At 42.9% G+C, this 19,705-nt stretch overlaps 2 protein-coding genes across 2 annotated transcripts; one reads left to right on the forward strand and one right to left on the reverse strand.

Annotated features, from left to right (window-relative positions):
• Positions 1–2: 2 nt before the first annotated feature.
• On the reverse strand, positions 3–11,176 carry LOC127003253 (syndetin-like). Its single transcript, XM_050869672.1, has 8 exons — positions 9,372–11,176; positions 8,709–8,989; positions 8,411–8,571; positions 8,038–8,152; positions 7,675–7,884; positions 7,200–7,346; positions 6,593–6,766; positions 3–5,579 (listed from the first exon to the last, which is right to left on the reverse strand). Exons 1-8 carry the CDS (start codon positions 10,984–10,986, stop codon positions 5,337–5,339), a joined length of 2,946 nt encoding a protein of 981 aa, XP_050725629.1. The 5' UTR covers positions 10,987–11,176; the 3' UTR covers positions 3–5,336.
• A 504-nt stretch (positions 11,177–11,680) lies between these two features.
• On the forward strand, positions 11,681–18,940 carry LOC127003255 (translocon-associated protein subunit delta-like). The gene is made up of 6 exons (XM_050869675.1): positions 11,681–11,807; positions 14,561–14,679; positions 15,189–15,263; positions 16,050–16,139; positions 17,820–17,885; positions 18,322–18,940. Exons 1-6 carry the CDS (start codon positions 11,759–11,761, stop codon positions 18,424–18,426), a joined length of 504 nt encoding a protein of 167 aa, XP_050725632.1. The 5' UTR covers positions 11,681–11,758; the 3' UTR covers positions 18,427–18,940.
• Positions 18,941–19,705: the final 765 nt, after the last annotated feature.

Genomic DNA, 19,705 nt, shown 5'->3' on the forward strand with positions numbered 1-19,705 from the left:
CAAAGTGTAATATTCTTTAGGCCTCCAGATGATTAGAAATGACATCAGGTATGTGGAAAATTCCAGTGTAGATTAGCAGATTGCTACAACAGTATCACCTCCAAAATAGAATTTAAATTTTTAAAGCCACAGTGCCTTACTATCCACCCTTGAGTTGTAAAACAAAACCAAAATTGATACTTTCTTGTTTAAGACATAGAAGTGAACAAATACTTATCACAAATACATACTTATTGCAGACAGGTACAATGTTTCACTTGACACTTATTTACTTGGGATGTGAATACAAGTGATCTGATGTTAATACATTTTCATTAATTTCATTTGATGCAAATGACTGAAAAGAAAACGTCTTGCCTATACCAGTGATAATGATGCCTACTTTCATAACGAGTCAGCGAGTGTTAAAGGTAAAGGTGGGTGCATATGCTATGGCTGTGTGTGGCTGCGGTGCTCATCTCTGAACAGTTGGCCCTTTGAGCCTGTGGTAGTTACTCCGGGACACAGGCTGATGTGAAATCCGGGATTACCACAGTTTACCTTCCCCAGGTTTCCCCAGGCACTCATTTATCGACCAGCCCAAAAAGGAGGATGAACGGCTGGGTGAGCTACACGCTGACTGCCTGGGCCAGGATTTGAACCTGGGCCTGCGGAGTGGTAGCCAGGTACGCTGACCACTAGACCGTGGAGGCACATCAGTGAGTGTTGCTTGGGTGGAATTGTTGATGTCCAAGGGGAAGATGAAAAAAGTTATTTCCCGGCACAATCATACACAAAAGCAAAGCATATTTTAATGTCAAACATGCTTCTAAAACCATGGTTTACAATTTTGATGTAAAAATAATTGCTAGGTATGCACTGAGCAAGGCCCAAACAGTAGTTGTTGAGCTAATGTCCCCACCTTAGATTTTTATTCTGAAATAAATTTAAAACCATGGAGATTTCAATTAAATATTATACTGTACAATGGAAGATGTCAATCTTCCTTATGACTCATTTAAAATTTTTACCTAATTATAACTCTACTGTATAATGCATTGCACTATTACCATGAAATATTTATTAAATAAATTTGTTCTTTGTTAAAGCCATTCCTAAACTTAAGGATCTCCCAGCTAATGACTCTCTTTCCTCTTGTAGTACAGAGATTCATTTACAGAGGGTCCTCGGGTTATGACGCAATCCCCATAAATTATTAAAAAATCCTCGTTTCGACTTGATGTCGTAATTACGAACTTCATGTGTGAACTAGTTTGTGACCGCGACGTAACAATACGTCATCACACAGCGCTTGGCCAAGGAAGAAGGCAAGCTCATTTCCCGCTGTATGCCATTTTGGTTTGTTGTGCTTTCGATATCTTTGGTTTGTGTTTTTTCATTGACTTTTGGCCTTCATTATGTCTCCCAGGCATAGCATAGGTGAGTGATTTAGGTGCTTATGGCACTTTGATTTGAGGGTTGGGGCTGACAGTTCCTTCTAATAAAGGGTGTGTTTTGACTTAAATACAAAATCAGGTTATGACGTGTCATAGGAACGGAACTCCGTCGTAAGTCGAGGACCCCCCAGCATTGGCAGGCGTGGCTGCCACTCACATCATTAGCTCCAAGACAGCACAGTAGCATCCTTAAAATAGTTTAGCATTTTATAAACAACTACATATCCTATGCCCTTCCCCCAGGCATACATGCCTGTGTAATGAAAGCACCACACACACACACACACACACACACACACACACACACACACACACACATACCATTGTTAGGTAAGCAGTATTTATAAGGCAGGGTGAGTGACAAACTTAAAATTATACTTTCTTGGAATCATCACAGAGTCACTAGAACAATGCCCCCCACATTTTCCTCTCACACGACAATTATTACTCCATACAAATTGAATCCTACAGAATTATTGTGCCATTACCAAAGAAACATTTTTCTTTACCTTCCCCTTTTGATCCCATGCACTATGTAACGAGATCCTGAGGTTCAAATATACTTCCAGGTGCCCTAAGTTCATACAACATAAACCAGTTGGAGTGTGAACCATGAAGCTGCACTGCCTGAGTTAACATTTCTATTTTTCTTTGGATTTAGAACTTGCAGTAGATAAGACATAAACTGACAGAGATATACCTGTGACAATGGAGAGGACTTGAAAACATTTCTTCGGAAATAACAAAAGTGAGCTTTGATTTCTGCCTGACATACTGCTGCTGCTGCAGCTGCTGCACACCTAGCACAGGATTCTTAAGGATAAGCACTAACCACTACTAAAGGCTCGGATATGAGAGAAACTGTGCTGGGTATAAATAAGATGCACCAGCAGCCTGTGTTCGTCCTTCCTTATCTCTCATGTCTGTTATGGTAATCCTTCTGTCACTCATGCGGAGTCTGAATATCACCTCCTTATCCTGGCAGACTGTTACCACCTGTGCTTCATGATAACTGAACCATCTGTCTACAAGTCACTCACTGCCATCTGCCTCAAAGCTATCCTTTATCTTAGGTTCATTCAAGGAACTTTTACAACTTCTGTAACATCTATACTTTACCATCTTTGTTATGACAGTTCTGTAACACTTGTCAATAGGCGCACCTGACAATCACCAAATGGGGGGGTACAAACTTGGCGGAGGGACTTTTTTGGCAGCCATAGTCGGTAACGGGCTAAAGAGTAGCCTATCCTGATATTTTGTTTTTGTTTATTAATGATCCACGAGAGTCGAGACATCCTAGAGTTAAATCAAAGTATGTGCTTATCTTTGTATTCATTTATACACACACTGGTAATATTTCTGTGGTGTTTGATTCACTTGTTTGAGTGAAATTGTATTGTGAAAAACAGTCACATATTCGTGTCACTAGTAAAAATGAAAGTAGTAATGAAAGTTTTGCCACCATGAAATATACACAAATAGATTAACATGAAAGCTCACTTAGTCACAATAAGTGACATCACCTGCTTTGCGCAGTAAAAATATGCTATTTGTGGTATCTGACACCCGCAAAATGGCATGGGAGCACCCTTGGTCCTCGGGGCTACAGCTAAGTCAACGTTGCCAGATTGTTGTACTCAGCCAATTATATTTTCCGATTTCCTACCCCTAAACTGTCTTCTGGGCTCCAATAACGAAACTAATTTATAGTTGTCATTAAAAGAGTTAGATCCTGATGTTTCTTGGCAATAGTTAGGCGTCAGAAACCGGTTAATACTGTGCTCTGAGTACGATGGCCTGGCAACGGTAGCTATATGTATTTTCATATTATTGTTCTGTTGTTTATTCAATATTCTGTTCAAGAAAAGAATACCCATAATTTTAGTTAGTTTTTGATTATAAGGATTCTTTACGAAATACAATTATAACATTACCTTCTACTAGTTAGGAAACGTACTGAATCCTGGATCGGCTACAGTGATGTTAGGTGCGCCTATTGCAGCAATCTTTTATCATTTGTATTTATTCATGTAAGATGGAATGCATCAAGCAACTTGACTTTTATCTACATTTTTGCTTTTCACCCGGTTAGTAAATGCACCTCGTTTACAGCTTTGCCACTTGTCCATTTCTGGCAGACTTTTATACAACGCACCTCAAGAGTTTGTTTCTGGAGTCCATCTGGCCAAGAGGCACCATCATTCAAAAGTTTTTGCCAGACACCAAGACTGCTTCACTTATACATAATTTGATCTTTTAGTCACACAGATTTACTCCATCCACAGCTTTGCAAATCACACCTTCACCCCTTTCTTCCAATCCTTCCAAGTTTTTCGCCATCAAAATACTGCCATATTCAGAAGCTAATGTAACCAATGTATGCACATCCTTACACACTACATTATCTCCTTATTGTCTGCATTACAGTACTGTTACTGTAAGTAAAAGCATGACGTATTGATTTGCTGATCACAAAGTGATGTAATGGAAAATTCTGCCACACATTTAAGTGCAAGAACAGCTTTCCATCAAGTGAACACAATTTACTAAAACTGCAAATAAATAACTGCAGGGAACACAATTTACCCAATAAAATGCTATTGAATCACATATCCATTACTGATGGATATGCTATTATCCATGATGAAAAGAAAACACTATCAGCACTATTAGCAGCATCCTGTTCTACACAGGGAAGACAACCACGGCTGAGGAGAAAAACTCACTCAGGGGACTGAGTTGAACACAGCACTGCCCCGCTGTTTAGGAATGTAACTCAGATTTTGACAACCGGCGCTGGCTATGACAACATTATAACTGACTCTCATGCCACACACCCAAGTAAGGGTCTGGACCAACAATACCTGGCTTTCAAGATAGTGCCACTCTTATGTACAACTTCACATGAGACAACAGTATAAGGTGAAAACATAAAAGTGCTAAGGAAATGCTTCTTTTCTTGTGGATGCCAACACATCTACTTGGATTAAAGCAGCTGTGGCACGACTCTAAATCTCCTTCCTGCCTTGAACACTTATCATTTATAAAAATGTGGCTCACGCACTTTAATCTTAATGCAAATGACTGATATGTCAAAAAAAGGAAAACCCTGACAAAGTGAAGGTATTTCCAGTTTGTTTTGTTCTGAAGTTACTTATTCAGTAATTAATTCTTCTCCAGAAGGGGCAGCCTCCTCCCTCCACTGCACTACTGAGCTATAAGGGAGTTTCATCTTAGGAAATACAAATACTTGAAGAATGAGATTGCAAATTGTTATAAAACTCCAACACTAATCTATTCTATTTTGTTCGTCTGTACATTTGGACAACCTTTAGCGTCAGTGCTTTCTTCTCTCCCCCTACCTTGCTATACTCTCCTCTTCCCTCCCATCTTCTCATCACTCTCCCTCTCCCTGTCCTCCTCTCCCCCTACCTTGCTATACTCTCCTCTTCCCTCCCATCTTCTCATCACTCCCTCTCCCTCTCCCCCTGCTCTTCTCTTCCCCCTATCTTGCCACACTCTCCTCAAATCTTTCCCCTTCCATCTTGTCATCACTCTCCCTCCCCTCGTCTCTCCTGCTCCCCTCTTCCTCCCTACCTTGCCAAACTCCTCAAATCTCCTTTCTCCTCCAATCTCATCACTCTCCCTCTCCCCATCCCCTTTTCTTCCCCTCTTCATTGACATACTCTCCTTGACCCTCCTTTTTCTTCCCATTTTCCCATTCTTCCCCAAATACTCTCCTCCTCTCCTCCAGACCAGCAGAGTAAGGAGAACAGCCCCTGGACACTACAAACAGTTACTACCTCAAGTGTACCTGCACTGGCTGATGGCCCACTCCTAAGTCCTCCTGCTCCCTCCTAGGTCCTCCTGTTCTGCTCCAGGAGCCTCAGCCCACTCCTAGGTTTTCTTCCCACTCTCCTCTATCAGTGCTGCGATCCTCTGTCTCGTGCGCTTGCTAACATGAGTCATGGTGGCAACGAGAGAGTTCAGCTGGCGCGCAGAGTAGTCATTGAGGCTCTGCTGCACCCAGGCCTCCAGGGCACCCTCAGGCAGGTAGTAAGCCTTGATGTATGTCTCTACCAAGTGGCGGTCTGGGAGGGGGCGCACTGATGTCAGGCACTCCAGCTTCATTAAGAATTGCTGAAAGGACAAAGGAAAGATAAAAATATATTTGATGGCAACAAAATGCAGATTATGTGTGTACATAATCATGTAAAATTTGATCTTGTATAACAGGCGATGTCCCCCAAGATCATGGCATGTCTGACTGAGGATGAAATTTAAGTCCTAAGAAAAATGGTATCCATGTAAAAATTGATTCTTCAAACTTAGCCTTAAAAATAATGAATAAATAAATAAATAAATAATCTGACTTATGCATGAATATATATGGCAATTCTGGGCAACACAGCTGACCACCCAATTGCACTATTTTTTTTTCCTACCACATCCTCTCAGCTACCACACCCCAGCATGCCATACTGTCCTCCCCCTGCCACATTGTCATATCCTTACTGATTTTCCCTAACAAATATGCACTCATACTTTCCCATGCCACATCCCAGCTCTTTCCCTGGCATACTCATCTACTTATTGATTTTTCCTAAGACATACACACTCATACTTTCCCCTGCCATATACCAGCCCCTCCTCTGCCATACTCTCCCCCCTCTGCAACACCATCATCTCCTTAGCTATTATCCCTAACACATATACATTACAGGTATTCTCTCACCTTATCTCTTTCCATCTATTTGTCCAATGCTCTGTCCTCTCACAAGAACTCCCTTCAAAGGAGTGGCCACTGCAGACATAGTATTCAATTTTTCCCGTTCCAGCAGTCCCTCCCACACAGTCAATCCCTCGCCTCCTAACTAACTCCCTCTCCATTGCTCATCCACTATACGGATCTATTTACTGGTGGTCCTACCCTGATATCATACCCTTAATCTTCTCTCATGCACTCTCTTCACTCCTTACCACATCCCAGCCCCTCTCCTGCCATACTTGCCTCTCCCTGCTGTAGTCCCAATAGTCTGAATCCTTGAAGACAGAAAACTATACGCTCTGAGCTGATATCCAAGTCCTGAAAATACCCTGATCTGAACAGACACAAGTCTTCTGCTATTTGAATTCAATGACGTTTACTGCACCTGATAGTCAAGCTGCATGAGGGATCGGCCTTCGTTGGTGCAGCGGCGGGCACTGGCGAAGCCCTCCAGCAGCGTACGGTTGGTGATGCGCACGATGGACTCCCACAAGGCCATGTACGCCTCCTCCGGGATGGGTGAAGTGTGGCTCACTTCCTCCAGGCGCATGCTGAGCACCTGCAGGGAAGGAAGAGCCTTTACTCATCCTAAGACATAGTCCTTTCTCTGAGTGCTCCAGCTCACTGTCTGTTTCTTTTTTACAGAAAAGGAAGAGGAAGCTTAGGGAAAGAGATGAAACAAAAAAGCTCACTACTTTGGCAAATACTTTAATATCATCTCTTCACCTGGTTTTCCCACTTGACCCTGACTTCTACAATTTCTTGATTGCCATTCTGCTACTTTGATTATCTAGCTGTTGTCAATTCTACAATACTATATGAGATAAGGAGACAGGACATTATATGAATAGCTCAGACCCAATACACCCCAACTAGTTAAATATATCTAGGGAAATACACTCAAAACTTTCCAGGAGGGTACTGGCTGGTGATCATAAATCCAGCAAATGATCATACTATGAGTGAATACACACACTCTCTTGAGGAAGTACCTGTAGCTGCCTGAGGAGGAGGTCCACATACTGACTGTGCTGACTCATGAGGTCGCTAATGTCCCACTTGACGCTGGACATGCGGCTCAGCACCCCGTCGTAGTCTATCGCCTGTGCTGCCACAGCGGTGTAGACGTGGTGCCTGATCTGGGGAGGAGGCAGAGGAGCATGATGGGCGGAGGCAAACCAGAACAAGAGAGGGGTTGATGGGAGATGATGAAGGAAGAGGAAAATGAGGACGAAGAAGGAAGGCAAGGAGAAAGAAAAGAAAGAAAATGAGAATGAAAAAGCAGATGCAATTGGAGGAGAAAGATTCATGGGGAATGAAAAGAAGGGGTAACAAGATAAATGCAGGAAAGTGAGCATGAGAAAAATTGGATATCCAACAGAACTCCCTGGAATAATTGTAGTGCTGGTGTAGGATTGTTTCCAGATCAATTTAATGGGCAATACTCCAATACAAATGTTGGTTTACCTCTGGCGTAATTTTGACAGTGCCGGTGTAAAACTGTTGCAGGAACGTCCTGCGCTGCTGCGGGATGAGCGGCTCGATGTGGCAATGCAGTGCCTCCAGCTGGGCCGCCAGGAAGGCCAGACTCTCCACCGCCACCACCCGCACCGACAGCCCACATATACTCTCCGGTGAGGTGATATCAACCACAGGTGATAGGGATGGGCACAGCACCTGCAAGGAGGGATATAATGCCTTGGTAAACACATGTACACCTACCAACATAAAGGAGCACCATCAAACAAAAATAAGTATGCAGAATTAAAAAATCATTTAACAAAATAGCTCACAAAATGTTTCACAGTGATAACTCTCTCTCTCTCTCACTTTGTTCTGGTCCACGGGGTCCTCAGGGGGAGCGTCCGGGCTGAGGATGAGAGAGTCTTGGATCCTCTTGAGGGATGCTCGCAGCCTCCTACTCAGGCTCTGCTCCAGCTCTCCCCTGACAGAAGAAGAGAGTTAGTAAGCTTCTTCATCCCTCCTGGCCAATTCTTAGTGTAAACCTAATGATCCTTGAGGTGGATGGTGTAATTTTTCTGTAATAATTGTCTGTTTTGACTTTCTAAAGTTCCCAAGTTACCATTCTAATACTTTGGTTATCTATCTGTTATCATTTTTATGTATGATCTGACCTAGAAGAGCACACTTTCTATTCTGCATCATTAAATATCTTCAACATTCTCCTCCCTCCGGTCCTCACCTGTCGCCAAAGAAGGTGAACACACTGTAGAGGTAGTAGTCAAAGAGGTGACTAAGACACACCATCACATCAAAGGCAATGGGCTGCAGGAGGCGCATCATCTGTATGTACTTGCCAATGAGCCGCAGGATGGTCAGGGTTGTGTTGGTCACGATGGAGGCCTGGGTGGGAACGAGGATGAGGTAATATAGATTCACTCATTCTGTACTAATCATTCTAACCATTGCTCATAACAAAAAATTAAATACTTTTGAAAATTCAGTTGAGGTATGGAAGTAAAGTCCCTCCTTGCTGATACCTTGGAGTGGCGTAGATGCTTCGGGGTGTTGCGGGAGGATGGTGGCGGCGCCTCACCAGGCTGCTCGTCAACATAGTCTCGCTTGAGTTCCTCTGGTAAATCCTCGTCGCTATCATCGTCGTCGTCACTCATCCCCCCACTGCCACCGTTGCCGCCAGTCTCACCATTGGCCATGATGTCCTCCTCCACCGCCTCCTCGGTCACCAGGTCAAAGGGTGATGCCTCCTCCCCATACTTTTCAAAGATGTCGCCTTTCTCACTACCACCAAGACCACCACCACCTGAAAGGATGGACAATTCATTATTCTTTGTAGCTATACTCATACGCTGCCACTCCTTGATGTACTAGTGATGGAGGGTATGTTCAAAGCTACCCCTAAAAAAAATGGTGGATGTAAGAACACTACACACTGATATCATGGTGCAAAAAAAATGTGTACAGATTAATGAGTATATTGCATAGCGAGCAAATTCTTTTTTTATGACATGGGAGGCAGCTCAAGGGCAAGAAACAAAACAGGAACATATAGACCTGCCAGACGCTGCTCCAACAAAAGAAAACAAAACGAAAGGCCAAAAGGGAGGTCAATTTCAGGCGGAGAGGTACACTATACATAACAAGGCTTGCATGTATATAATTAAGTGGATGAGTGAAATCCCTACCCTGTGACTTGGTGGGTGAGGCGGATGGGGAGGTGATGCGAGTGAGGCTGGTGTCCCTGCCCCTCAGGAACCTGTACTCCATCAGCTGGTGGATGGTGAACGTGGACTTCACCGGGCATGCCTCCCACCCTTCATTCTCCAGGAACATGTGTAGCTCCTCCATGCGTGCTCGGTGGTGGTTGCGGAAGTAATTGATGGACTGCTGCTTGATGGATTCGCGCAGGGTCTCAGACTTGCTCCCACAGAAACACTCACCAACCTCAATCAGCTTATTAATAACGTCTAGGATTCGTAAAAAGTCGTCAAACTTAAAGTGGGAGAGGTCCGAGGCCAGGGTGAAGGTTCGAACTTTGGCCTGCACATCCTGCCATATCCTGTAGAGGCCGTGCTCCAGCTTCTGTTTGATGTACTGCTCCGATGTGCTGCCCTCCCCCCCATTACTGGCATTACTGTTGGCCGCTGCTAAAGTGTCATCCCCACCAGCTGGCTTGTTGTCCTCATGCCACTTAATTATGCTCCTATAGCTCCTTAAGACATTCCACATACATTTACTGAGGTCCAGGAGGCATGGCAAAAAGCTCTCCTCATTGACATATTTACACAACTCTGAGTACTGGAGCTTTGAAGAAGAGGACGTGGAGGAGGAAGTGCCAATCATGCCTCCATTGCCCCCCACTGCGGCACTGTTGTATAGTTCCACGTATCCAAGGACGATGGTGAAGGCTGAGTTGTGGATGTGCGAAGTGAGGTGCATGTGTAGCTGGTCCATTAAGGTCTGAGTCTTCCCTAACAAGCCATACGCAGTCTGTAGCTTCTCATAGCTCCGGACATTAAAGTTTGCCGCCACCCTGGCCAGCCCTTGGTCCAGCTGCTCCTCAGCCACCTCCAGAGTGTCCTGTAGCTTGGTGCTCAGTTCAGATATGCATGTGAAGTGCTTGAAGGTTGCCGCAGCCTTCTGGCACTCCAGCAGCAGCTGAATGGCCCCAGGGTAGTCCTCCGCCCTCAGGAGGGTTTGAAGCTGCTCGTCTGTCATCTGCAGTGTGCGGATCATCCTCAGAGAGCGGATGACGCTGGCGATCTTCTGGCGCTTGCTGTAGTTAGCCAGGATGCCGAGGCTGGCTGAGGTGAACTGGCTGCGGCCCTGCGCCAGCTTCCTGCGGCCCTCCACACACAGTCCCACCTCCCGGATCACCTCGCGTTGCAGCTCCATGACCCGCGCCATCTCCTCGCTGCAAAGCCCCTGCTTCTGCATGATGAGGTCCGACACGCGCCGCGACACAATGTTGTGCTGCTTCCTCAGGCGCGACCGCAGCCCGTTGATGACGTGCACGTCGATGGCCTCCGGGAACTTCTTGAGCTCGTGCTCGCCCACGTCCACGTCCTCGGCCTCGAAGTACACCTGCTCGATACCGTCGATGACCGCCTGCTCGGCCTCGGGGGTCAGCGCCTGCTCCCGCAGCAGGCTGTTCTGGCGGCGGGGCTGGGCCGCCACCGCCGTGCGCCCCTCGAAGTCATCGGATGTTACAAAGTCCCCGCCCGGGAGTGTCGCGGCGGGTGCCTTGAGCGATATCTTCTGCTTGTCGATGAAGGACATAAACTTCTCTTTGATATCCATCGCGGAGACATGGAGAAGGAGGCGCCGTGCCCGCCGCCCGCACCAGCTGATCGCCGTAAACAAACACACACACACACACACACACTGCTGTCACCAGCCTCTCCAAGTAGCACGCTCAGATATAGGCTTTGTCATTATGATTTTTTCATGAATATTATGCTCTTATCAATAAAACTCATGGTAGTATCGTAACAAAAGTAAAACTGCTTGAATAATGAAACATTCCTTACAGCATGGCTACCTTAAAAGTATAAATTTGACATTTTTTTTGCACAATTTCCTCAGAATTAAAAAAAAATATTATGATGAATATATTATCTTATGATATAAATATATTGAAAATCATACCCTTTTATATTCAACATGCCTAGTGAATGGATGCCAACATCAGTGAGCGTTTACTTTTATATACTGCAACATGGGGCCCGGAAATGCTCTTCCGACATACTTAACAATTATTTTCATGGTAATCTAAGACAAGCCAGCCACAGGGAGGCACCATCATATACCCCGTAATGAAGTGGCGGACACGTATGCCGACGGGACGTTCCAGTAATATCACGTGGACATTTTGCACGCCTGGAAAACCACATACAACTGAAATAACACCCTCCACAAGTACATACACATCACTTACAAAATATACAGAACATTTCAAACCTACAATCCTTCCGTTTATGAATAATTGGTCAGTTTTTAAAAGAAGTCCAGAGGGAGGCCGAGCAGCAGAGTGAAGGACTGGTAAACAACATCCCGACACGCGCCCGTCACCATGAAGGTCCTGGCCCTGGTTTTCTCCGCCTTGCTGGCTGTGGCGGCAGGTAAGGACCCCATACAGAACCCTCACACCTAGCTAATTAATCAGGAATAGGCCAGGCTGTATTTCTTTGGCCAGGACTTGTTAAATAAGTGAGTACACCCTCGGTTGCTGGACCTGTCACTTTGCCGGCAGCTGCTCAGGATCCGTTTGTTCGCCAATTTGTACGCACCAGTCCTATTAGTACTTGTCAGGGACGTTCCTGTTAGTACCCAGCAGGGAAAAGGTCTTGCCAAAAAGGGCCAGGAAATACTAATCACACCTTACCTAGTGATTGCTTTCCCAGAAGACTAAGTATAAGGGGCGCTAGTGCTCGTAAGGGAATGTCTCTTCCTTTAAGGTTGACACCGTTGCGGTCATAGTTATGTTTAGAAGCTTCAAAACTGACACTGTTGATGCATTTTCCCGGCAGATTCTTCCAGGTGTTCACAACTCTGGAGGAGGAAAACATATTCCTCCTGTGTACGGTGCCTTGGTTTCAGCAGTTTCACTCTGATGGTTATTTTCTTCTGGTAGATTTTAATGCACTAATCATCACTTTCTTAACCATATTTGATGCAAATTATGTGTTTCTGAGATATTGACAATTAATAAGTGGAGATTCGTTACTCCAAATGGCAATGGCTTACTATTTCAATAGTGATAGGTTAGGTACTGTTCTAGTGGCTATGCAACACTACTTTAGCCTCAATGTGTTGCTATCATCAGTAGCATTAGGTTACCATCTGTTAGGTCAGGGTGAGGTTCTGTTAGTTGCAGGTTGGCAGGACGCATGTTACCGTAGATAGTTTATTGTTGCCGTTGATGAGGTTTCAGGCCCCGCTCATTACTAGTGCAGCGCTCTGTGAGGGCCGTCAACAATTACAATAATCCTCAATGCACTTATTCTCAAATGTCGTAGTGAGTGAGTGAGTCTTTAATTGCTTTCTTGAATAGTCTACTGATATCCTTTCAATAAACTTGGCATTATCTTAGTCACTCAGCCATGTTTAGGTTTGCACTAATACCAATATCTTTCCTTTTCATAGTATCACAAATGTCCATTGGTTGAGTTTTCATATGTCTGATATTTTCATTATACTATCACAATTAAATATCCAACGATTATTTCCAACTCATTGAACACTTATTACACACAATTTATCTTTGAGTACAAACACTAATTAATAGCCATGATCGGTTATGTTATGAATTCTCTCAGTTTCAGTCCTAAAGAACTGCACAACACTGGTCATTTGCTGAGTGGTTGATTTCAGGCTTCTTGTACCTCACATAATTTATGCATTTCTTCTCAGCCATGGAGCAATCCTTTGATTTATGATCGCCAACGCATTTATAACATTTAGGGGCTTCTCCATTGGTCTTGGCAGTACAGTTGGCCTCAAGATGGCCGTATCTTCGACAATGAGAACATATAATTGCATGGTATTTGTCTCTCACTGTATATATTCCCCATTCTAATTTTAACTTGTCATGATTCTTGTAAATCAAATCTTTCACAGTTGGGTCACACCTCAAAATGTACTAGTCTAATGCATTGTGCCGCCAGCTGCAGGCTTACTAAAAATCAGCTCAATTTTATTCTCAACACCCTAAATTGTGCATAAGAACTCATTGCGATCCAAGATGGTCTCCTTTATTTTTTCCTTGGTCTCCTCTTTATGCACATTGCATGTCATGATCTTTGGTTTCATCTTTCCAACACTCTTGGTACTAATTTGCTCAACAGACTCAAATTTTTTAGCATCCTCATCCCTTGTGTTCTCATTGTCAAAGTTCATGACAATATTACCTCCATTTGTGAATCTTGAATCAGTTATTTGAATGCCATTCAATGCCTAGGAGACTTCATCCTTCTGTTGCCTTCTTTTCCTGGGTAGAAGCTTTCACTACTAGGAAATTCTTTTTCATTTTCCTGCCTCTCTTTGCCACCTCAGCCCAACTGGATTCAGCATGCTCAGCACGAAGCGTGTCAGTAACTGATCCCAGCTCCTCCTGCACCTTCTCAGCCCTTGATTCAACCTCATCTTTAACCACAGATATTTCTTTAGATAATTCTTGCTTGAATTCATCCAATTTTTACACAATACTGGTAGCCAGAGATGCTTTATGGAGGCATGGGGTACATATCCAATTTATTTTGGGTATATTATCCTGCTTGATCCCAGACAAATTAGCACAACTCGCATTACACCACCTAGGACGCAAACAGCATCCAACCAACTTCTCGCCTGAGAATTCCACACAAACATAAACACAAATCCCCCAGTCCCTTGGCCCTGACAGCCATGTTGACACTTTCTGTGTGGAGCTAGATCCAACACACATCTGCTCAGGACCACGACTACTCACTCACACTTACACTTAGTTACATTTAGTTGAATTCCATCAGTTAGTGGCCTGCTGCACCATATTGACTGATATAATACAAATTCATATCAAAAACTTAATGAGCCACAACATGCAGCCTTGTGAACAGGAGACTGTCAAATATTATAGATTTTTGCTATTGATAATTTCTATGCCTCATCAATTTTTCAAGTTAATTTTTCTCCTGATACATGTACTCATTGGAATAGTATGGATAGGCAAGCATGTCTTAGTTGTATATACCAGTGTCCAGCATGTGGTGTGGCTCAGTGGGGAGGTGGCAGTTAGATTTAGTAAAGGTACCAAACAATACTTTCATCCCTTTGTCTGTGTTTCCTTCTTACAACTCACTGGGTTTATTGTTGCTTACCTGTGACTGCTTGACAGGTGAGACGTGTACGGGTCCCCAGGTGGATTCCACGGGCTTCACCTCGCAGGACGCCACCATCGTCACCAAGATCGCCTACATTGCTGACTTCACTCTCTCATGCTCCAACGGTGCCAAGGTGAGAGAGAGAGAGAGAGAGAGAGAGAGAGAGAGAGAGAGTTATACAATTAAAAAATGGATACTAATTATTCCAATCTGATTCATCATCAATCTTTAACAGAAAGAAATCCCACTAAAGTAAACAGCACTCACCAACAATGGTAACCTAGCCTCAAAGGTACTATTGAACAAATGCTTTACCTAGAAAGTCATCTTCAAGAGTGCACAGCAAAAAAGAAATGTAAGAAAAGCTCAAAGAAGGATGCAAAAAAATTCAACTTTACAGACAGCAATAAATCAGTGAAGTTTATTGCCAGGAAAAGTGATGTGTGGTAAAGACACTGACTGGATTTTAGAAAGACCAGGCACTACACACTTGACTCAATGCTGTAAAAATACAATTACGAAAGAACCTACACTAGGAAAGGTTCAGTATGACTAACCCCCATGAATCAGCCTCATAATCAACAGGTATAGCCACTCTACTGTACAAAGGTTCAGTCTGATTTGTGAATTGTTCCGCCGCAGGATGTTTCTCTGTACGCCGAGACTGTTGATGGCATTGTGGGAGTGGCGCGCTCTGTGGACGGCAGCAAGTACCAGGTGAGGGAGCGGGAGAAGCAGAAACCTGATCATGTTATTACCATCACCAATATTGCCATAATCATCATCATCAGGGAAAATTAGCACTCTTAACCATCTTCATTGTATTAGTTGTCATTAGCTTTTATCACATCACAAAACATCTCTTGCATCATCTCCTGACTTCATTTTTTATTTCTTTATTCTAGTGTCAGTTGATTTTCTTTTTCATTTCATCACAAAATATCCCTTGTATATACTCCTCATACTGTTCATATTTCGTATCTTGGCATTCCTGTTAATTCTGTCTTTTACTTTACAAATCATATGCTCCTCAATTAGTTGCTGATCTTTCTTTACTTTTTTCATCTCCTTTTTTTAAATTTTTTATTCCGATGTTTCTGTTGATTCTACCTCTTATCATTTCATCATAAAATATCTTATGCATCTATTTCTCGTCCTGTTATTTATTCCTGCATTTTTGTATTTGTCAATTTTATCTGTCACCAAACATCTCTTGCATCTCCTTTTATTTTGTCAGCTATTAGTATTGTTTATTCTACCATTTCTCTATCTCTGTCACTCTATCACAAAACATCTCCTGCATCTCCTTTCCTCTGTTACTATTGACTATTCTATCGTTTTTGTTGATCTCTTCATCACCAATCTTCTCTTGCATCCACTTCACATTTACCTCTTGCATTCGTCTTTATCTCTTATCACTCCATCACAAAACATCTCTTGTGTCAGTCTCTCAGCCACTCTACTCCACCCCAGTTAACCCCCCTGCCTTTTACACCTCCTCAGGTGAGCTGGGTGGAGGACGTGGCCACGGCAGTATCTGGGGAGCGGCTCATCAAGCTGTACGATGACCAGGGATACGCTGCCCTCAGGAAGGTGGGTTGGACTGTTTTTTATTTTTATTCTTATTTATTCACTATTATCCAATCTCTTTACTGTATAATTATGATGTAAAAAATATTCTATTCTTCTTTAATTTATTGTTATGTATGATTTTGTTTACATCAAATTTAGGGGATGAGCTTGCATTTACGTTATTTACTAGAGCTTAAGTTTATTCCTCCCTTTGAACATATACTGTATTTGACGGGTTATAAGACGCATGGGCATATAAGACGCACCCCCAATTTTGGCAGGCATTTGAAAAACAAAATAATAAACGGATTTGAACCACGAGTGTCAGGTGAAAATTTTTCGCCCAACATTCGTATCCCTCCCCACTATCAGGTCATCATTAAAGTTTCACATGTACATATTCAGATCCTTATCAAATCCCAATACTTTACATTTAAAACCCTAATATTTGCTGGGACCTACCGGAATCAGTCCTTCTTATAGACTCGAGGGTACTGCTTTGAGATGTAAACAAACATGGCGGAAAGTGACATTCAGAGGGGTAACGGGTATAAAGTTTGTGCATCATATTTCTTTATTATTATTCTACATCATAATTCTAGTTGTTGTAAATATTGGTACATTTTTAAAACATAAGGAAGTGTGAAATTTCATATTTGAATGTGCTTCAATGTTTGTTGAACACATATGTAAAGTAAGAATGTTAAAAGATAACTGCAAAATGGAGAAAACAGGCACTTGTAAATATTGAATAATAACCTATCTCAATATCTCGTCAATATTATCCATATATTGTTTGTGTTTATCAATCAAAGTTAAACAGTTTTATGAAGGTCTGTCTTACCTCAACGATCCCTGTCTACTAAGGAAACATTGCGTGTCTTGCGCGTGTTGTCAGGTTTGGTGTACAACCGTCCACTAGTTTGTTTAGGTACAAGCATTAAGTCACTTCAATTTCTTCCTGACTGGTGTCATTTTACATGAAGTATAATACTACTGTTACACACTGTTACTCTAGAAAAGAGTTGCTGTTGTTGCCTGTAAAAGCGATCGCCACCTTGTTCATGTTTGCGGAGAGGTTTGCAGTTTAATTGAAGTGCCATTGCTGCACTAAAATGTCACTAGCCAGTGACCCAAAGCTGAATCTTGACCTTATAAGACGCAGAGTGATTTTCAGGGACATTTTTTTGGAAATATGGAAATATGGTAACAGCCATGGGGGTCAGCTATCATGAGTGTATGGAGTATTTATATTGATTTTAACGGCAGAGGAGACCCACTAAGTACAAAACTAAAAATAAAGAAAATGCCTTCAATGTACTGCTTTTACAGTGAAAATGAAAGGTGCTACAAACTGAATGGAGAGATTTAGTGGAGAACTTATGTTTCTTAGTAAACTCCTGTGGTTTGTATTCTCTACATAGTTCTGTCCATTCTTCCAGCATTGGAGCTTTTTGAATTTAAATGCTGCACTATACTTCTATTGTACTTAAGCTTTTAATGAAAAAATGACTTTCTCCATTCTTTACTTTTGTCAGAAACGATTCATTACTTGCTGTTTGTTACTCAGCTGCATCTTCCATACACAAATAATGATGTTTTTTTCCTTTCTTTTTATAATTACCAGTGAATCATCTATGGGTTTGAAAAAAAATTGGTGTTAGTTTGCCCTTAATTAAACACACTTTCTCTCTGTTCCAGGCTCAGCGCGGGAATGAAGACACCTCCACTGTGCAGCCCATTGCCACCATCAAGCTCTACCACCCTGTGAGTGACTTGGCTACCTCCTCTGCCCTCCTCTTCATCTTTCCTTTCCTTTTCATCCATTCTTTCCATTCTTCTCCCTTCCTCTCCTCACTTCACTTCTTTTTTCTCATTTCCTCTCTTCTTTCTCTGCCTCTTGTCTCCTCACACCTCACCTCACTTCATGTCACCCCTTCTGTCTTCTCTTCCTCCTCTCCTTTGTTTCCCTCTTCCTTCTTTGTCTACTTTTTTTCATTTTCTCCTTCCCTCCCCTAACCTTCCCTTACCTCTTCCTCATTTTCCTCCCCCTCCTCGCCTTCCTCCTTCACTTACACATGACTAAATAAGGTCATAATCATTTGCTGTCTCAAATTTTATGAACATATCTATTCTCAAAAAAATATATATACCATAGAATACCATGCTTTTCTAATATTCATGTGGCTCTCTCCCATGCCAGGGTGCATACCGAGGGCCGTGGATCCAGTCCGAGACCATGGCCATTCTCGGCGCTATCTTCATCTACTACTATGCCCTCACCCAGAAGACTAGACTAATGGCCTAAGGATGTGTGGGTGTGCCTCTGTGTGAATGAGTGGGTGTGGGTGTGTACCTCTGTGTGTGTGGGTGTGAATGACCATGTATTGTGATTTTGTACCTTTGTGTGAGCTGAAGGGGAGTGGTGTCATTCCTCTTTGCCGTTGTTTGTTAAATGTACCTTAGCATGGATTGTGTGTGTGTGTGTGTGTGTGTGTGTGTGTGTGCTTCTGTGTGGACTGGTGTCATAAGTCATCACATTGCTTAACTATTTTTTTCCAACATGATTAAGTACAATTGAAAAGGAAAAGACAACAAAATCAATCCAGTTATAACTTAAAAATTATTACCTATTTTCTGCAGCAAAGGGTTTTATTTATTTGTCACTTGGGTTTTCAGTACAACCAGACTTTTGTGCAGCATTCCTAGTGTACCCAGATCCTTGCTGGGCTCAAAGGTCTTGCCTCGTGCATCTCATACGCAGACGTGTTTCCTGGATGTGAATAGTTGTATGGAAAATGTTAATACACCATCTTTGTTTATTTACTTGTTTTCTTTTCCCCTCAAACTGTGGCATTGCATGTGAGGAAGGGATTTATACATTGAGAAGTTACTATTTGATATGGGTAGGTTTATCTATCTACCTGTATCTACTCCTACACCCATTCCCTGGATTCCCTCAGATGGGCCCATGGCAAGTGTTTCTATTTGCTCCTAATCATACACTCCATCCAGTCCCCACATCCTCCAGTATACTGTCTTGCCTAGGGCATATACTTGATCAGGGTTGGTTGGGTATAAAAATTAGCTATACAGTAGCTCAAAATGTATTATTTGTTAAGAAAAGGTTAGTCTGGTTCAAATCAAGCAAATAAATCCTCCCAGTCAGGGATGTTGTGGGTGGAAAAATGCTCTGATTTCCATAAGAAAAGTAAATTTCATGTAAAGGTCAGAACTCTGAATCATACACCTGAGCAAGAAGTGGCTATAATGGACTATTACCAAATACTACAATGACGGTATTCACTGTTATTGTTAACCAAAGGAGCACAAAATAACTTGTATGAAAGTCACATCCCACAACCTCAGAAGAGAGATCCAGCTCGTAAATGTGATGAAAATAAAGAAGAGTGTAGGGGGGCTCCCGTGGTCCCGAGACCTGCCCGGTGCCATAGGAGTGGAAAGGTGGGCTCTTTCCGACACCCTCAACCCCGTTGTTGGGCCTCCTCCTTGAAAGAATTGGGCATCTCTCGACCAGCCGTTTGGGTGGTTGCACGGCATGCACCGCCTTCCTCCCTTGGGGTATA

This window comes from Eriocheir sinensis, chromosome 25, assembly GCF_024679095.1.
Source record: "Eriocheir sinensis breed Jianghai 21 chromosome 25, ASM2467909v1, whole genome shotgun sequence".
Classification (NCBI taxonomy): Eukaryota; Metazoa; Arthropoda; class Malacostraca; order Decapoda; family Varunidae; genus Eriocheir; species Eriocheir sinensis.

Coding starts and splice junctions, on each gene's coding strand:
- LOC127003255 (XM_050869675.1), top strand. CDS start 11,759: ATGAAGGTCCTGGCCCTGGTTTTCTCCGCCTTGCTGGCTGTGGCGGCA. Junction 14,680..15,188: donor CATGCTCCAACGGTGCCAAG/GTGAGAGAGAGA, acceptor GTTCCGCCGCAG/GATGTTTCTCTGTACGCCGA. Junction 17,886..18,321: donor CCATCAAGCTCTACCACCCT/GTGAGTGACTTG, acceptor CTCCCATGCCAG/GGTGCATACCGAGGGCCGTG.
- LOC127003253 (XM_050869672.1), bottom strand. CDS start 10,986: ATGGATATCAAAGAGAAGTTTATGTCCTTCATCGACAAGCAGAAGATA. Junction 7,347..7,674: donor CTGTCAAAATTACGCCAGAG/GTAAACCAACAT, acceptor CCTCCTCCCCAG/ATCAGGCACCACGTCTACAC. Junction 5,580..6,592: donor TCATGCAGCTTGACTATCAG/GTGCAGTAAACG, acceptor TTGTCCTTTCAG/CAATTCTTAATGAAGCTGGA.